This window comes from Capricornis sumatraensis, chromosome 1, assembly GCF_032405125.1.
Source record: "Capricornis sumatraensis isolate serow.1 chromosome 1, serow.2, whole genome shotgun sequence".
NCBI classification, from domain to species: domain Eukaryota; kingdom Metazoa; phylum Chordata; class Mammalia; order Artiodactyla; family Bovidae; genus Capricornis; species Capricornis sumatraensis.
Window position 1 is genome coordinate 178,133,166 of NC_091069.1, and position 18,593 is coordinate 178,151,758.

At 39.1% G+C, this 18,593-nt stretch overlaps 1 protein-coding gene across 1 annotated transcript in view; it reads right to left on the reverse strand.

Annotated features, from left to right (window-relative positions):
- DLG1 (discs large MAGUK scaffold protein 1) overlaps positions 1 to 16,034 on the reverse strand; it is a 268,658-nt gene extending 252,624 nt beyond the window's left edge. Inside the window, exons 1-3 of the mRNA XM_068969482.1 lie at positions 15,997 to 16,034; positions 14,654 to 14,703; positions 13,865 to 13,996 (exon numbers count right to left, since the gene is read on the reverse strand). Coding sequence (XP_068825583.1) covers positions 13,865 to 13,996; positions 14,654 to 14,672 — 151 coding nt within the window. The 5' untranslated portion in view covers positions 14,673 to 14,703; positions 15,997 to 16,034. The remainder of the gene's footprint in view (positions 1 to 13,864; positions 13,997 to 14,653; positions 14,704 to 15,996) is intronic.
- Between the last annotated feature and the right edge of the window lie 2,559 nt (positions 16,035 to 18,593).

Genomic DNA, 18,593 nt, shown 5'->3' on the forward strand with positions numbered 1-18,593 from the left:
GCCACACTCAATACGTCAGCAAATTTGGAAAACTCAGTAGTGGCCACAGGACTGGAAAAGGTCAGTTTTCATTCCAATCCCTAAGAAGGGCAAAGCCAAAGAATGCTCAAACTACCGCACAACTGCACTCATCTCACACGCCAGTAAACTAATGCTCAAAATTCTCCAAGCCAGGCTTCAGCAATATGTGAACCGTGAACTTCCAGATGTTCAAGCTGGCTTTAGAAAAGGCAGAGGAACCAGAGATCAAATTGCCAACATCCACTGGATCATCGAAAAAGCAAGAGAGTTCCAGAAAAATATCTGTTTCTGCTTTATTGACTACGTCAAAGCCTTTGACTGTGTGGATCACAAGAAACTGTGGAAAATTCTTCAAGGGATGGGAATATCAGATCACCTGACCTGCCTCTTGAGAAACCTGTATGTAGGTCAGGAAGCAACAGTTAGAAATGGACATGGAACAACAGACTAGTTCCAAATAGGAAAAGGAGTACAACAAGGTTGTATATTGTCACCCTGCTTATTTAACTTATATGCAGAGTACATCTAGAGAAATGCTGAGCTGGAAGAAGCACAAGCTGGAATCAAGATTGGCGGGAGAAATATCAATCACCTCAGATATGCAGATGATACCACCCTTATGGCAGAAAGTGAAGAGGAACTAAAAAGCCTCTTGATGAAAGTGAAAGAGGAAAGTGAAAAAGTTGGCTTAAAGCACAAAATTCAGAAAACGAAGATCATGGCATCCGTCCCATCATTTCATGGGAAATAGATGGGGAAACAGTGGCTGACTTTATTTCTGGGGGCTCCAAAATCATCGCATATGGTGACTGCAGCCATGAAATTAAAAGATGCTTACTCCTTGGAAGTAAAGTTATGACCAACCTAGACAGTGTATTAAAAAGCAGAGACATTACTTTGCCAACAAAGATCCATCTAGTCAAGGCTGTGGTACTTCCAGTAGTCATGTATGGATGTGAGAGTTGGATTATAAAGAAAGCTGAGCACTGACGAATTGATGCTTTTGAACTGTGGTGTTGGAGAAGACTCTTGAGAGTCCCTTGGACTGCAAGGAGATCCAACCAGTCCATTCTAAAGATCAGTCCCGGGTGTTCATTGGAAGGACTGATGTTGAAGCTGAAACTCCAATACTTTGGCCACCTGATGCGAAGAGCTGACTCATTTGAAGAGACCCTGATGTTGGGAAGGATTGAGGGAAGGAGGAAAGGGGACAACAGAGTATGAGATGGTTGGATGGCATCACCAACTCGATGGACATGAGTTTGGGTAAACTCCCGTAGTTTGTGATGGACAGGGAGGTCTGGCATGCTGTGGTTCATGGGGTTGCAAGGAGTCGGATAAGACTGAGCGACTGAACTCAACTGATAACATCTATTTCAGCTATTTCGTTCTTTGCTTCTTACTAGGGTCAGGAGAACTAATACTGTCAGATAAGACCCAATTTATAAAGAGATGGTTACCATACTTGGCTAACTAAAACCATAAGCAAAAGTACTGACATATTTGTTAACATATGTATGTTGCTACTGCTGCTGCTAAGTCACTTCAGTCATGTCCGACTCTATGCGACCCCACAGATGCCAGCCCACCAGGCTCCCCCGTCCCTGGGATTCTCCAGGCAAGAACACTGGAGTGGGTTGCCATTTCCTTCTCCAACGCATGAAAATTGAAAGCGAAGTCGCTCAGTCATGTCCAACTCTTAGCGACCCCATGGACTGCAGCCCACCAGGCTCCTCCGTCCATGGTATTTTCCAGGCAAGAGTACTGCAGTGGGGTACCACTGCCTTCTCCATAATATATATAGGTATAGTATGGTGATATTTTTGAAATGATAGGTTGTCACAGTTATTATCACTTTCCTTAAAAAATATATATACACACACACATTACATCTTAATTCTTGACTCATATTCCATCTTGACTAACATTCCAGTTTATTCACTTTATTTCATTTGTCCACCACACTTCATCTTCAGGGTATCCCAAGACAACAGAAGTGAGCAAGTAATAATACGTCTTCAGAAAGTAGTTCTCAATTACAATTCCTTCAGTAGTATCTGTGAAGCTTTTTCAAAGGTGACCTAAACAAAAAAGGCACCCCCTGGAAAAACTGCACACACAAATTGAGCTTTTCTTAGGAGTCTCAAGTATCAATATTTTATATTTCCCATGCAGTCTCTGTTTTTCAGTGAATCTACATTGTATACGTCGGAAGAGAGTTATCATCACTGACTGTAACCATGAAGATTCAGAAAAAAAGTAGATTATCATCATGACAAGTAAATATTTCTACAAAGTAACATTCTAGGATTCAAAATATGTCCTTTTTCCTTTAGAGTTTTCTAAACTAGAGAGTATAACACGGAGTAAACCATAAGGTATGTAGTCTAAAGTAAAACAAGTTACTATACAAATAAGACAAAAACAAACAAGGTAAATTCTAGTATAATCCCAATCTCTATTTCCTAAAAGTCTATTCAACATGCCAATGTCTGAAAATCCAAGTTATTCTTAAAAGATCAACTTCATGAAAATAAAGAATTAATGAGTTTACTCTGAACACAACACATTCAGCCAATCAATATTAACAGAGTGTATATACTCTTGAAGTAAAACAAGAGAATTAAAAGATGAACAATAATGTCTTTGGGAGACTGAGATAATTGAGGAAAAATTTATACAACACCTAAATCTTTCCTATTTAAAGCACCTACAAAGGTAGATTTCTATAAAAATTTGATAACTGTATTTTAAATCATAGTAAATCATTTACTATTAAAGTGTAAAGAAAATGGGAGAATGTGGTGGTAGTTAAAATGACTGTCATTAAATAGACAAGAGTGATCCCATACTCATCTGAAAATACACATAGCTCACTCAGATATATACCAGACATATCATTAAAATGTCTGATGTATTTTATCATCCTTGAAAAAGATTATTTCCTTTGAAAATAATGATGCACTAAAGTAGGCAAGAAGAGAAAACACAAAAATACAAAAATATTAAAACTTGTATTAGAGGAAAACTAGCCTTTAGTTGACTCACTGGAAAATACTGATTCTGTTGATCCTACAGATCAGTCTTATCACAATCTATTACTCGTTTTCCATTTGTAGTTTGCATGTGCTTTCACTGTTTTGGACCAAACTAGTTCCCCAGTTCCTGAACAAAGATCTAAATTATAAGATCACAAAACTGTACCACATACAACAGAAAAATTCTCAAATATTAAACTTAAATACAAGTAATTAGTCTAACAGTACTGAGACGAATCATCTCTACCTGTGGAAATCTCTAAGATACATATACTTCAGAAGTCTTCAAATCTAAGTAAAAATTTATTATTTTCTTGCTAAAATTTAAAGTTTGCAAACACTAGGAATAAGGGAAGTACAGAAGTTCAGAAATACCCTCAAAGGAACTTGAGGAAAAGTTTTCTAGCTTCTAGTTACAATTTGTTGTTGTTTAGTTGCTGAGTCGTGTCCGACTCTTTCTGAAACCATAGACTGCAGCATGTTAGGCTCCTCTGTCATCCACTATCTCCCAGAGACTGCTCAGATTCATGTTCTTTGAGTCAATGATGCTATATTACCATCGCATCCTCTGCTGCCCTACTCCTTTTGCCTTCAATCTTTCAATATAATATAGGTGACATCTCTAATCTATGAGTAATATTCTAGTTAATGGAAAAAATATTAAGAAAAACACCTTAACAGGTGCGACTTCTCTGGTGGCCCACTGGCTAAGACTCCCAGCTCCCACTGCAGGGCTGTGTGCATGCATGCTCAGTTGTGTCCAACTCTTTGCAACCCTATGGACTATACCCCACCAGGCTCCTCTGTCCATGGAGTTTTTTGGGTAAGAATACTGGAGTGGGTTGTCAATGCAGGGGAGTAGGTTCAATCCCTGGTCAAGGAACTAAACATCACAAGCTGCAACTAAGGAATTTGCATGCCACAACTGAGAGATCCCACATGCCATAACTAAAGATTGCTCCTGCCACAATGAAGATCAAAGATCCCACATGCCACACCTAACACCTGAAGCAGCCAAATAAATATTTTTAAAAAATAAACCTTAACAGATACTTTGGCAAAGAAGACACACAGATGGCAAATAGGCATATGAAAAGATATTCCACCATATATCATCAGGGATATGGACATTAAAACAAGGTATCACTGTACATCTATTAGAAAGGTCAAAATACAGAACACTGACAACAACTACTGCTGGCAAAAAATGAAACAACAGGAATTCTCATTCACTACCAGTAGGGATACAAAATGATACAGCCACTTTGGAAAGCTGTTTGGTGGTTTCTTACAAAACTAAACACACTCTTACCACATAATCCAGCAATCATATTCCTCAATATTTATCCAAATGAGATGAAAACTTATGTCCACAGAAAGACCTGCACACAGATGTTTATAGCAACTTTATTCATGACTGCCAAAAGCTGGAAGCAACCCAAACATCCTTTGATAGGTGAATGAATAAACTGCAGTACGTCCAGACAACAGAATATCATTCAACACTTAAAAAATTAAAAACAACAACAGAAAACACCCATGTATGTGGAGGAACCTTAAATGAATACTACTAAGTGAAAGAAGCCAATGTAAAAAGGCTATATGCTGTATATGCCAATGTAAAAAGGCTATATGCATATAATCCAATTTTATGCCATTCTGGAAAACATCACAATACAGAGAGTAAAAAGATGAGTGATTGCCAGGGGTTGGAGATGAGAGAGGTGAACAGGCAGAGTACAGAGGATTTTTAGGACAGTAAAACTATTCTGTATAGTGTCGTGGATATACATAAGTATCTGTCTACAATGGTAGACACAGGTCATCACACATTTGTCCAAACCTACAGACTATACAAACCCAAGAGTGAATACTAAGGTCAAACTATGGACTTTGGGTGATAATAATGTGCTCATGCAGGTTCATCAACTGTGGCAAATGCACCGCTCTCATGGGAGATGCCAAATATGAGAGAGTCTATGCATGTGTGAGGGCAGGTACCTTCTTCTCAATTTTGCTGTGAATCTAAAATTGCTCTAAAAAATAAAGTCTTTAAAAACTTAAAATAGATATGCGCTATCAAGTCATGAAAAGACATGGAGAAACCTTATCTTTGATAAGCAAAATGCATATTGCTATGTGAAAGAAATCAATACGAAAAGGCCACACACTTGAGATTTTAACCATATAACATTCTGGAAAAGGCGTAACTATACAGACAATACAAAGATAACTGGGAGAAAGAGAAGAACAGGTGGAGCAAGAGACAGCAGAAAGATCAGTGGTTGCCAGGGTTTTGGTGAGAAGGACAGAGGGATAAATATGTGGAACACAGATATCTAGGGGAGTGAAACTATCCTGGATGATACTGTAACAGTGAATACATTTGTCAAAGCAACAAATGTATATGTCAAGTTTATCAATGTTTTGACACAAAGAGCAAATCTTAATGTAAACTATGGACTTTAGTTAATTTAATACTGGCTTATCAACTGTAACAAATATACCACACTAATAAAAATGTCAATGATATGAGAAATGGGAGTGTGCAATGGTAAGGATATGGAAACTGTGCTTTCCACTCAATTTTTCTATGAACCTAAAAATGCTGAAAAAGTCTAATAATTTTTTAAATGTTTAAGGGAGAATAAATAACAAATTTATATTAAAAAACAAGCAATCTCATACTTCAATGCAAAATAATTTACAAATGTATTAAAATTTTAAATGTTGAAAAAAGAAGCCATGACAGAATTTGAATACAGTAAATATTTTTATAATCTTAGGGCTAAGAAAGTCTGTCTAAGCATAATACCAAGGGTAATTTTTTTTTAATTAGTTTAAAAACAAATGACAATGCATTAAAAACAAATGCAATTTGCAAAGCCAGGTAGCATTGATATCTTGAATGGACATTTTATACCTCTAAGGAAAAAAATGGAAAAAAAGAGTGGTGAGGGGCACATGACATGAACAAATAAATCATAGAAATTAACAATGATATAAGAAAATTCTTACATCATTGGTTATTTATTCAAAATAAAACATCAAAATGACTACAGATGTCTTCTACAGATCAGAATAGAAAATACTAAGAAGATAATACGTTGATGTGCTTAAGGGATAGTAAATTTGTCATTCTTCCACATATCTAAAAAATTAAGTTAATATAACATTTCTGACAGTAATTAAACAAACAAAAAAAATCACATCAAAAGCCTTTCTAAACTGCGCATCCCCTTTACCAAGCAGTTCAATTGTAGGAACTTATCCGAAGAATATATCAAGGATATAGGATGAAGAACATATACAAAAGCAATGTTGTCTATAATTCAGAAAAATTATATATCTAAATGCTCCTGGGAAATTATAACTACAGAAAAATCTATACAGTGCAACAGTCTTTAAACAGCACAACCGAATGATATGGAAAGGCACATAATGATAAACTTTGTGGGATAAAGATAGTTAAAATGTACAGCACAGAGAAGTCACACTGTATACACTTAAGCAAATTCAACCACAGTACCTCTTTTCACCAAAAATAGGGAAATTCTTCCTATTAGTCCAGTAAGCAAATGCCAGCAAATAAAAACTGAGAAGAGAGAAGACTGTTCCCTCCGTAGACTCCATTATCATAGCATCTCTCTATATTTCACTGTGCTGAATGTGATTCTAGAATTATGTGCTTTTAATACTAAAGGTCATTTAAACACAAGTCAACTACTTCATCTGCTGCCCAAATGAAGGAATTATTTCTCTCCGCTAGAGAGAAAAACAGTGGAACTGTAGTTAATGAGAAACAATTCCTGAAGAATTTTTAAGGATAATTTAAATCTGATAATATTTTTCATTTTATATAACAATTTTAAGTATCAATTCCCACTGAATTGTAGAATCAATTATACCATGTTTTATTTGGAGCTTCCCAGGTGGCTCAAGTGGTAAAGAATCCGCCTGCCAATGCAGGAGACCGGGGTTCAATTCCTGGGTTGAGAAGATCCCTGGAGGAGGAAATGGCAACCCACTCCTGTATTCTTGCCTGGACAATTCCACCAAAACCACAGGTGACCAAAGAAAGAATACTGGAATTTCCATGGACAGAGGAGCCTCGTGGGCTACAGTCCATGGGGTCATAAAAAGTTAGACGCAACTGAGCACCATGTTCTACACACAAAATTTGTATACAGGACTTTGTTTTGCAAAATGAAAGAGTGTATATATACACAAGAATAACATTCTAGAAGGATCTTTACCCTATGGAAGAAGTAGGTTATCTCTGTTGTAAGAATTCTCCTGCTTATAATATTTTATATTAAGTACACGTATCTGATCATAAATGTTTATGAATTCCACTCTGGAGGGTTAGACAAAAGACAACTAGACAGCTAATGTACAATGAAACACAATCCAATCATTTCAGAGAGAAAAATTTTACCAGTTAATTGATTAAAAGCAAGCACAATGTTTTTGTAAACTAAAATATCCAACATTCAAACCTACTCAGGCACAGATTACTCTGCTTTGGACTAAACCAACATACATTTAAAAACTCATTTTGAAAAAAAATAAAATAAAAAAATAAAAACTCATTTTGATTTCCAAAGAAGGAAGTACATAAAATTTTAAACTATGTATTATAATTTGTTGTTTCACACACTAGAAAGAGAAAAAAGGTCAAGCCAATATCCAAAATAAATTATTCCAACACTTTAAATATGACATGACTAACAGTCATAGTATATTCCTTAAAACAACGTATGTATCAAAAGGAACCAGAACTTTTCAAAGAAATGGTTGATTCTAAGGCTGGGGCAGGTTATACACAAGATGAACCTAGAACATCATGTTATGCCAAAAACTACAGAAGTGCTTAAAAAAAATGAGGGAAGGCCATAAAGACATTACGGCCAAGCTAGAGAAGACTTACACTAGGTAAATCTGAGACAATCTGAACACCCAAATCATTAAGGATGATAATAAGTGATCAACCACTGAAAGAAATATGATAGCTAGATAGGTAGGTAGGTAGGAAGATAAATGGAAGAGGAGTGCTCTTAATTATAGTAAAATACCAAGCAGCACTTTTCTGTAGTTAACTGGAAACTATAGAAAAGTGCTGCTGTATTAAAAAAAAACTCTACTACAATCTTTCAACTGTCATTTTCAACACAGTAAAAACTGATTCAGGCAAGCATCATCAGTGGATGCTAAGCCTAGGTGGAAATGTCTCTAAAGAGCAGGGAGACTACAAGGTGTTAAAGTGTCCCCCCCATATACTGCTTATAAACTGCAAAGGGGAAAAAAGTAACTACAGACTACAGCAATCAGACAATACCTTAACAGGGTGATTAAAATTAACATTAAATGAAGGGCAGAAGACATCATGTACCTATCTGGATGTACAGAAACACAGAGAATACATAACCTGAGTTTAATCACAAGCAAATATTAGCAAACTTACAACAGGAAACTTTATATAAAAAAATAAGAGCAGGGGGAACTATACTCTTCAAATATGTTAATGTCATAAAAGACACAGGCTGTGGAAACGTGCACAGATTAAAGAAGACTAAAGAGGAACCAGAGATCAAATTGCCAACATCTGCTGGATCTTAGAAAATGCAAGAGAATTCCAGAAAATCATCTAATTCTGCTTCATTGATTACACTAAAGCCTTTAACTGTGTGGATCACACAGACTGTGGAAAGTTTTTCAAAAGATGGAATACCACACCACCTTACCTGTCTCCTGTGAAACCTGTATGCAGATCAAGAAGCAACACAACCGAACATGGAACAACTGATTCAAAATTGGAAAAGTGAAAGTGTAGTCGCTCAGTCGTGTCCGACTCTTTGCAACCACATGGACTGTAGCCTACTGTAGCCATGGGATTTTCCAGGCAAGAGTACTAGAGTGGGTTGCCATTTCCTTCTTCAGGGGATCTTCCCAACTCAGGGACCGAACCCAGGTCTCCTGCATTGCAGGCAGATGCTTTAGCATCTGAGCCACCAGGGAAGCCCCAAAATTGGGAAAGGAGTATGTCAAGGCTGTATATTGTCACCCTGCTTATTTAATTTATATGCAGAGTATATCACGCAAAATGCAGGGCTGGATGAAGCATAAGCTGGAATATCAAGCACAAGCTGGAGAAATATCAATAACGTCAGATAACCAGATGACACCACCCTTATGGCAGAAAGCAAAGAGGAACTAAAGGACCTCTGGATGAGGTGAAAGAGGAGACTGAAAAAGCTGGTTTAAAACTCAAACATTCAAAAAAACTAAGATCATGGCATCTGGTCCCATCACTTCATGGCAAACAGACGGGGGAAACAATGGAAACAGTGAGAGACTATTTGGGGGGGCTCCAAAATCACTGCAGATGGTGACTGCAGCCATTAAATTAAAAGACGCTTGCTCCTTGGAAGAAAAGCTATGACCAATCTAGATAGCATATTAAAAAGCAGAGACATTACTTTGCCAACAAAGGTCCATCTAGTCAAAGCTATGGTTGTTCCAGTAGTCATGCGTGAATGTGAGAGTTGGACCATAAAGAAGGCTGAGCATTGAAGAATTGATACTTTTGAACTGTGGTGTTGGAGAAGACTCTTGAGAGTCCCTTGGACTTCAGGGAGACCAAACCAGTCAATCTTAAAGGAAATCAACCCTGAATATTCATTAGAAGGACTGATGCTGAAGCTGAAGCACCAGTACTCTAGCCAACTGATGCAAAGAGCTGGAGCATCAGAAAAGACCCTGATGCTGGGAAAGGCTGAAGGCAGAAGAGGATGACAGAGGACAAGATGGTTGGGTGGCATCACTGACTGAATGGACAGTCAGTTTCAGCAAGCTCTGGGAGATGGTGAAGAACAGGGGACAGGAAGGACAGGGAAGATTGGCGTGCTGCAGTCCATGGGGCCACAAAGAGTTGGACATGACACAGCAACTGACAGCAACAATAAACAGACTTGACAACTAAATGCAATACCTGGATAGTATATCAGAAAAATTATTGGAAAAGGAAAATGTTAATATGAAAAAAACTGTCCCTACATAGATAAAATAACCAGGGCTAGAAGAAATATTTAAAGATGCTTTTACAGCTCTCTGTGATTGCAAGGTTCTAAAGAAATTCAACCAGCTTCTGCTTTTTCATAGTATTGCCTCAAAGCAAGAGTAACAAATAAGTAACAACCCTATTCAATCAAAACCACCAACCAGAAAGTTAATAAAATTTTCCTCCAATTCCATAAAGTTGTAGCCAATAGTCTGATCCATATTCTGTTATAACTGTTTTCCTTCCTCAAACCTACACACACACACACAGGTGCACAATGATACACTAACATATTATATCACTGAGGCCAATAATAAGCAAAAAATCTAAGGAACTCTGACATTTTACCATTATAGCTGGAAGTCTGTAAACTTTGACTACTGAATACGCTTTTCAAAATATGTAAATTCCATCATTATAAACATTCTCCTTAAAGTAAAAACTTTTAAAAAAACACTGACCCTACAAGAGGTCTAGACTGGTACAAAATCTTTGAGGACCACCGAGATCCTCTCTGATCCCAGACAAACCTGAGAACGAGAGATGACCACAAACCACTATGGACCCTAACAGCTGTCATCAAACCATATCCAATCTATTTTACTCACAAAATTTCCAACTAGAAGTACAGAAAATGAGACTACAAAATCAAATACACCAAGTTTTCAACTTGCTCTCACCTAAATCAGGGATTAAAATTAGGTGGACTTTATTTCCCATTTATACAAAAATAACACCAGATGTTTGGGGAATAAATTTTTTTAAAATGCACAGTTCACGGACTTTTTTAAAACTATAATTTAAATACTCACCTCTAAAGAAACAACTTAGCTGAAACTCAGAAGTTAATAAAATCTCTTCTACTTTCAATAATTTTTAAATCGACAAACCATCCTTCAAGGATACTACTACCAAGCCTCAGAGCAAGAACAATGATTACCATATTTCACTGAACTGAGGATACTGATACTGACACTATCAACTATAAAATGCACCTTTATTTCACATGCCACTAAGAATGTAAAACCAATGCTAATATATATCCACTATAAAATTCATCTCAGGTTCAGAGATGTTAAAGTTTTTAAAATTGGTATCTTAGAACAGATATAGTGCTGTATGTGCATGCCTATTCCTCTGAATAACAAAGTGGTGGTGGTTTAGTGGCTAAGTGGTGTCCAACTCTTGCAACCCCATGGACTAGTCTGCCAGGGTCCTCTCTTCATGGGATTTCTCAAGCAAGAATACTGGAGTGGGTTGCCATCTCCTTCGCCAGGGTATCTTCCCGACCCAGGGACTGAACCCGTGTCTCCTGCACTACAGGTGGATTCTTTACTGTTGAGCCACCAAGGAAGCCCTCAAGGTGCCAGAAGCCTAACCCTAATAATATATCAACTACAGGGTAGGGGGATCCCATGACAACTTAGGTCCTTGCACAAAGCTGTTATAAATGCATGGAAACAGTGGATACAAACTACCAATTCAAGAATCACTCAATAAATAACTGTTGTAGACTGCAAGTCCAAGTAGTAACTAAGTAATTCACTATAGCCTAAGGAAATGACTTCCAAACTCTTAAAGTAAAAAACCTAAGCACCATATATGATTTTCAACAATTAGTGGTCAAGACCCTAGGTCTCCTTTAATTCAATGATTCACAAGTATCACCTCAGAAGATGAAGTACTACCTACTAAAGGAAAAAACAGTTAACAGAATTTTTCAGTACATACTATGAACACAATGGACTCTAGTTTAACTTAGGGTAATTTACAGGTTTAAAAAACTATCACACCGTTTCAAAATCAATGGTACAGGTGCAAAGGAAAGAAAATCTTATTGACCTAAAAATTTTCAAAAATTAATCCAACTTAAGCATGTACCAGAAACTATATTTATTAATTGTGTCAACAATTAATTCAATTACAGTATAGAAACACAAAAAACCTTTACTAAATTTACTTGTTTCAAAATTCCTAAAATGTATTACTTTCCTCACACCAAAATCTGATACTATATTCTATATGACCTTAAAAAGCTTAAATTCACAACCAATAAAATTACACAGGACAAAGATTGACAAGTATAAGTTACAATTAGAAAACTAACTATCAGAATTCAATTATGCATAAGAATAAACACATTCAAAATAGGGGAGGCAGAATATATCCAAAAAAAAAAAAAAATCCTCATCAACATTGCAAATCTACTTCCCATCTCAATCTAAGTGTTGGTTCTGGTTGACTACTTCACTAATCATTTTCTTAAGTCATGGACTCCACACAGAGAACTCCATCTATCTATGAATTACATATAAAATAAGACATACAAGTCATACTCCTTTTTCCTAAATGGTGAGCCTACTAAATAAAACATTCCTAGGTTTAATGGTGATTTAGAAAATAACTAAAAATGATTTTCCCTTCCTTTGTTGGTTTTTCAGAGGAATCCAATTGATCCATTTGGACCTTAAACCCCAGAACTTAGAAATTCAAATGTAATAAATGTCCAAAAACAAAATAAGCAAAATACTGGTCATTTTTAAACATGAGTGACAGACATATAATAGTTCATTATACTGTTCTCTCTCTTGTCGTGTATGTTTTCTAAAGTTTATAATAATGCTAAATTATATTTAAGCGTACTGAGTGATCTTCTCTAACGTTTTCTTTAATTCTAAAACTAATTTAGTAGAGCATCAATTTACCAATAAGCTATTTGATAGAATACATTAATTTGAAAGTAGTATAGGATAAGATACATTAACCTCAAATCACATCAAAAGTTACTCCATCGATACACAGATATAAGGCTATAACTACTGAGGAAAAAAATGCAATGCAATGAAATGTCTTATTTTAATATGTTATATAGTCATTGATTAATAAAAATGCATTTTATTCTTGAAATTGAAAGGGACAATTTTTCTAGTTCAGTGGTTTGTAAACTTTTCAAGGTACCTAGAGAAGAGGCCCAGAACAGATCATCTTGTTTTATATACCAGGAATTGTGTACAAAATATAAGCTTTTGCTTTAAAAAAGAATCTAGCTACTTATTAGGAAAAAGGTTAAAACCCACTGTTCCACTGCATCCACATGCTACAGCTAATGTAGTGGCCTAGAAAAGATTATATGATTTATACCATCTCATCCAATCAATAGCACTATCAGGAGTAGAACTCAGCACCCTTGTTCAGTTCTCCTTTAAAACAATGAACCACATCAAATTTAAGTTAGAGTTAAGAATAAAATTTTGTTTCAATATTCTTGTCTGTAAAACAAGATTAGACCAAGATTATCTGTAAGATCATTTTTCAAGTCTAAAACTGTAATTCTACAAATGCCAAGTTTAAACAGAGGTCTATATTAAGAGAATGAATGTTCTTAAACAGAACTTTTCAAACATTTTCAGAGATTCCAGAGAAATAAAAAAACCAACAAAGAAACAAGCTAACAGTTATTCAGTCATTACTTTTTGCAACCTCTTCATTTTCTAATGCTAGGATATTACACTTTGTTATCAAAGACCACTGAAATAATCATACTGAAAGTTTTTTTGGTTATTAGATATTTTTGGAAAAGATATTGGTCTAAGTATCAAAATACACAATTCACTGGATGTTCAAGTAACTGCATGCCTCACAGAGAGCCAAGTCTATCACTCTCTTAAGTTTAAAATAAGTGAATTCAGAGAAGCCTTAAGCCCAGCTGACACACAATGGTCACAAATAAAGTTTTAATTCCCACCTATTAAAGCCTGAAAGAGGTTGCTCTGGAATATGTTAATAACCCGTTCTATGGAACTTCTGAGCTGTCTGTCTTCTGTTTGGCTTAGTTTCGAACGATAATCTTCCAAAAGGTGCAGTGCTCTCTGGGTATCTGAAAAGAAAAAAAAAGTTTGATTAAAATTATATACTTACAAGGAAGTATTACAAACTAGCTATGCAGCAAATAACTCTGCAAGATACCTAAACAATTCTCCAAACCTCCAAGTCAATCCATGCTACTATGTTCCTGTACACATAAATAGTCCTTAGAAATGATCCAAAAACTGTTCATTATGTCACAATAAAACAAGGTGAGTAGTTTGTAACCAATGTGTTCTAGTGATCATTTAATCAGTGTTAGTAACATAGTTTCAGCTGATCTGATATACAAACACTGATTACTACAATCCGTCATTATAATTCAAATATTCTTTCAAAACTAGTTCTTAGTATTCCACATTCGTTCACGAAAGGGTTTACTAATAATGATTTAAATGAAATATTAAAACGCCAACACAAACTTTTAAAAAAGACATTTCTGAGGGAAAAAAGTTAATTGCCTCTCCAGTCACTACAGAGATGTCAAGGGAAAAAAGTTTGACAAACACTTAGGTGTTTCCATCTTCTAAATGATTGAGGCTTAGATTCCGTAAGTAATAAGGCTAAGGCTGGGCTGTCTCATCAGTTACACAAACATCTGTAAAACATAGCAGGCACAAAACAGAAAAAAGCAAGGGATACCCACAAGAGTTCCGAAGTAAACTCTCACCTTGCTTCCGGACCGGCATTTTTCTCCAGAATCAGGAAGAGAGCACACACCTTAGAACACAAAACAGAAAGGAAACAGAACTGAATTCAGAAAAGAACAGAATCGAGGTTAACCTAGCATTTACCCCTAACTCTCAAAGAGAAAAACTCCTAGCCCTATTTGAAAAGTCCACCTGGCAAAGTTTTCCCAAGTCAAAGGAGAAAGAGCCTGAAAACCCAGCAGTGTCAATGTAGAAAGCTTTAACCTAAGGTTGGGTTCCCCTGCAAATTAAGAGCAGACAGGAGCAAGCTGCCAAACTCTCCTCGAAAGCTGCCCCTTCTCCAAAGGGAGCTTAATGCTAGACGTGGGGCCACCCCTCCCCCGGCATAAGAAGGCATACCCCCCACCTGCTACTGGGGGGTGAAGAGGCGCTCCGACCCTTGGCCCCTAAACCAGCAGAGACTGTAAAGCAGTCCGAGAAGGAACCAACTGGATTGATCACCCCGCCCTGCTCGGGCCCCCTCCTCTCGCTTGCCTGATTCCTTGTTGGCTTCCTCCGAGCTACTCCAGCGAGGGCCGGACAGGACAGCGGCCGCTCTCCGACGCCCTCGTGCCCCACATGCACACCTCCGCGGGCCCCCACACCTGCGGCGCCGCCACAAAGTTCCTGCGAGTGGCGTGCGCTCGGAGCTGGGGTGCGCCCCGGCCCGTCTCCCCCGCCCTGCCCCGCTCCACGTCCCGCCGCCCCACCCGGGGCTTGCGGAGCTGTGCAGAGGGGGGTGAGGGAACGGGGGAGGAGCTCCCCTCGGCGGCTGCACCCCCGTTGCCTCTTCCTCCGCCTCAGCCGCCGGCGCCTCCTCACTCGCCGGTGCCCGCTAGCCCGCTCGCCTTCTCAGCTCTTAGCCGCCACACCCCCGGAACCTCGCCTCCTTCCGCGCCCCCAACCGCTCTCCCCCCAAACTTTCCGCCAAGATGGCGGCCCTTGATCTGGATTGCCGCGCCCCCACGTGACCGCTTTCCCAGCGCTCTCAGCCAATAGGAAGTGAGGAGGCGGCTCGCGCCGAGCCCCGGGCTCTCAGCGCTGCAACCTTTGGGTTCGAAGAGGGAGGAGGGCCGGGAGGGGGCTGGGGACGGCAGAAGGGGACCTGAGGAACGTCGAAGTGAACCTCCTTGCGTAAAGGCGCGGCCACCGAAGTGGTTCTGAGAACAAAGGAGTTGACGCACAGACTCTACAGGTGGGCCAGGGCGCCCTGGAAGAGCCCGCCTTTACCTCGTCCTAGCCCACCCGTGTGTCCCGCGGCTCTGAGCGAGTAGCGCACCAGGCGAGGAAGAGTGACAGTGTCGGAAGAGAAATGTGACCTCACCTACACCAGATCCAGGACACACATTCCGAGACACCCTTTAACCTCACTAAACGCGTGTCGTTTCCAACTCTGCCGGAGAGAGATCCACCCCGGGGGTGGATCCCCAACCTGGAAAAGCATTCTCAGGGAGGTGTCGACTGCACCACCCACGATAGGGGGCGGGAAAGGGCGGGGCCTGGGAGGGGGAAAAAGGAGGCGTTTGCGAGGGGGAGGGGTGCCGTCTCTGCATTCTTACACTTGGTGCTAATTTTTTAAAGTTACTGTTAGCCCCTCAGTAAAAGTTTTGGAGGAACTGAGTTAAAGAAGGGTAGGTAAAATATGGAGATTAGTTAATCTGATAAGAAATTGAAGGTTTTGCCAGAGAATTTTTTAAATCTAAGTGATTAATTCCAAGTATGAATGCATTTAAGGAAGGGAACAGAAAATTGGTTCGTTCGTTTTCTCATTCATTCTCCCTTGCCTGCAACTCCCTCCAAGTCAACAGCTTGAAGTATTAACCAAGCTCTGGCGGCCCCTTTAAGAACTCACCTGTAGCTACCGCTGAAGCTCAGCAAAACTAGTTTAAAGCTAGTTTACGTAATCCCTAGGAGAAGGAAATGGCAACCCACTCCAGTGTTCTTGCCTGGAGAATCCCAGGGACGGGGGATCCTGGTGGGCTGCCGTCTATGGGGTCACACAGAGTCGGACACGACTGAAGTGACTTAGCAGCAGCAGCAGCAGGAAAGGGACTACTAGCCGGCTGGGACCCCGCTTCGGGGCTGAGCCTCCCAGGATCTGGAAAAGGAATTGGGCAAAGATGTCCAAATCACTTCCACATCTTCGACCCTCTTCTGTGTAGCAGCAACCTCCATGCTCTGATCCAGAGAGAAGAATTTGCCTAAGATCACCCAATTCAGTTCAGTCACTCAGTCGTGTCCAGTTGTTTGCGACCCCATGGACTGCAACACGCCCGGCCTCCCTGTCCATCACCAACTCCTGGAGCTTACTCAAACTCATGTCCATTGAGTCGGTGATGCCATCCAACCATCTCATCCTCTGTCGTCCCCTTCTCCTCGCGCCTTCAATCTTTCTCAGCATCAGGGTCTTTTCTAATAAGTCAGCTCTTCCCATCAGGTGGCCAAAGTTTGGAGTTTCAGCATCAGTCCTTCCAATGAATATTCATGACTGTTTTCCTTTAGGATTGACTGGTTGGATCTCCTTGCAGTCCAAGGGACTCTCAAGAATCTTCTCCAACACCACAGTTCAAAAGCATCAATTCTTCTGCACTCAGCTTTCTTATAGCCCAACTTTCACATCCATATATGACCACTGGAAGAACTATAGCTTTGACTAGACAGACCTTTGTTGGCAAAGTAATGTCTCTACTTTTGAATATGCTGTCTAGGTTGGTCATAACTTTTCTTCCAAGGAGCAAGCGTCTTTTCATGGCTGCAGTCATGATGTGCAGTGATTCCTTACAAATAGCTGTGAAGAGAAGAGAAAGACAAAGGAGAAAAAGAAAGATATACCGATCTGAATGAAGAGTTCCAAAGACTAGCAAGGAGAGACAAGAAACCCTTCCTCAGTGATCAATGCAAAGAAGTAGAGGAAAACAATAGAATGGGAAAGACTAGAGATCTCTTCAAGAAAATTAGAGATACCACGGGAACATTTCATGCAAAGATGGGCTCAATAAAGGACAGAAATGGTATGGACCTAACAGAAGCAGAAGATATTAAGAAGAGGTTGCAAGTATACACAGAAGAACTGTACAAAAAGATCTTCATGACCAAGATAATCACGATGGTGTGATCACTCATCTAGAACCAGACATCCTGAAATGTGAAGTCCAGTGGACCTTAGGAAGCATCACTGTGAACAACGCTAGTGGAGGTGATGGAATTCTGTTGAGCTATTTCAAGATCACCCAGAGTAAGTGACAAAACTGGAACCACAGAGATCATGTCTGTCAAAACTAGAAGGCTTTTCCCAGTAAACCAGATAGCCTTTCACTGGGGCAATATCCTTGGGCTAATAAAAAAAGTCCAAGGAACCTTGTACTGTAATCATAACAGTTGCTCAGATGTATACGGGTTTCACTTCTGGATTACATCTTGGAATCCTAACTTGTTATGAGAACCCAATGACTTAAAAGCTCGTCTAGACTTATTATCTCAGTTTAAGATAAACTGAGGTCCAGAGAGGGGAAGCAACTTGCCCAAGGACATATAGACCAATCAGTGACAGCAGCCCAGAATTAATGCTCCTAGCTTCAGTTCAAGTTTCCTCCCACTGTGACTTTGGACACCTGAGAGTAGTATATTGCTGGTGTATTGATAGAAAATTTCTTTATGTGTTCCTGCATCATGGGAGCTTGAGCAACAGTTAAAGCAGCATTTCAGAGAAGAAATGGGATGGAAAAGTAAAAGGAAGATCTTAGAAGCAAGTGTTTAAATAGGAGGATTTTTAAAATAGTGAAATAGGTGGTGGGGAGGGTTAATAGTGGGCTTCCTTGGATGACTCAGATGGTAAAGAATTTGCCTGCAACGTGGGAGACCTGGGTTGAATCTCTGGATTAGGAAGATCCCCTGGAGGTGTACATGGCAACCCAGTCCAGT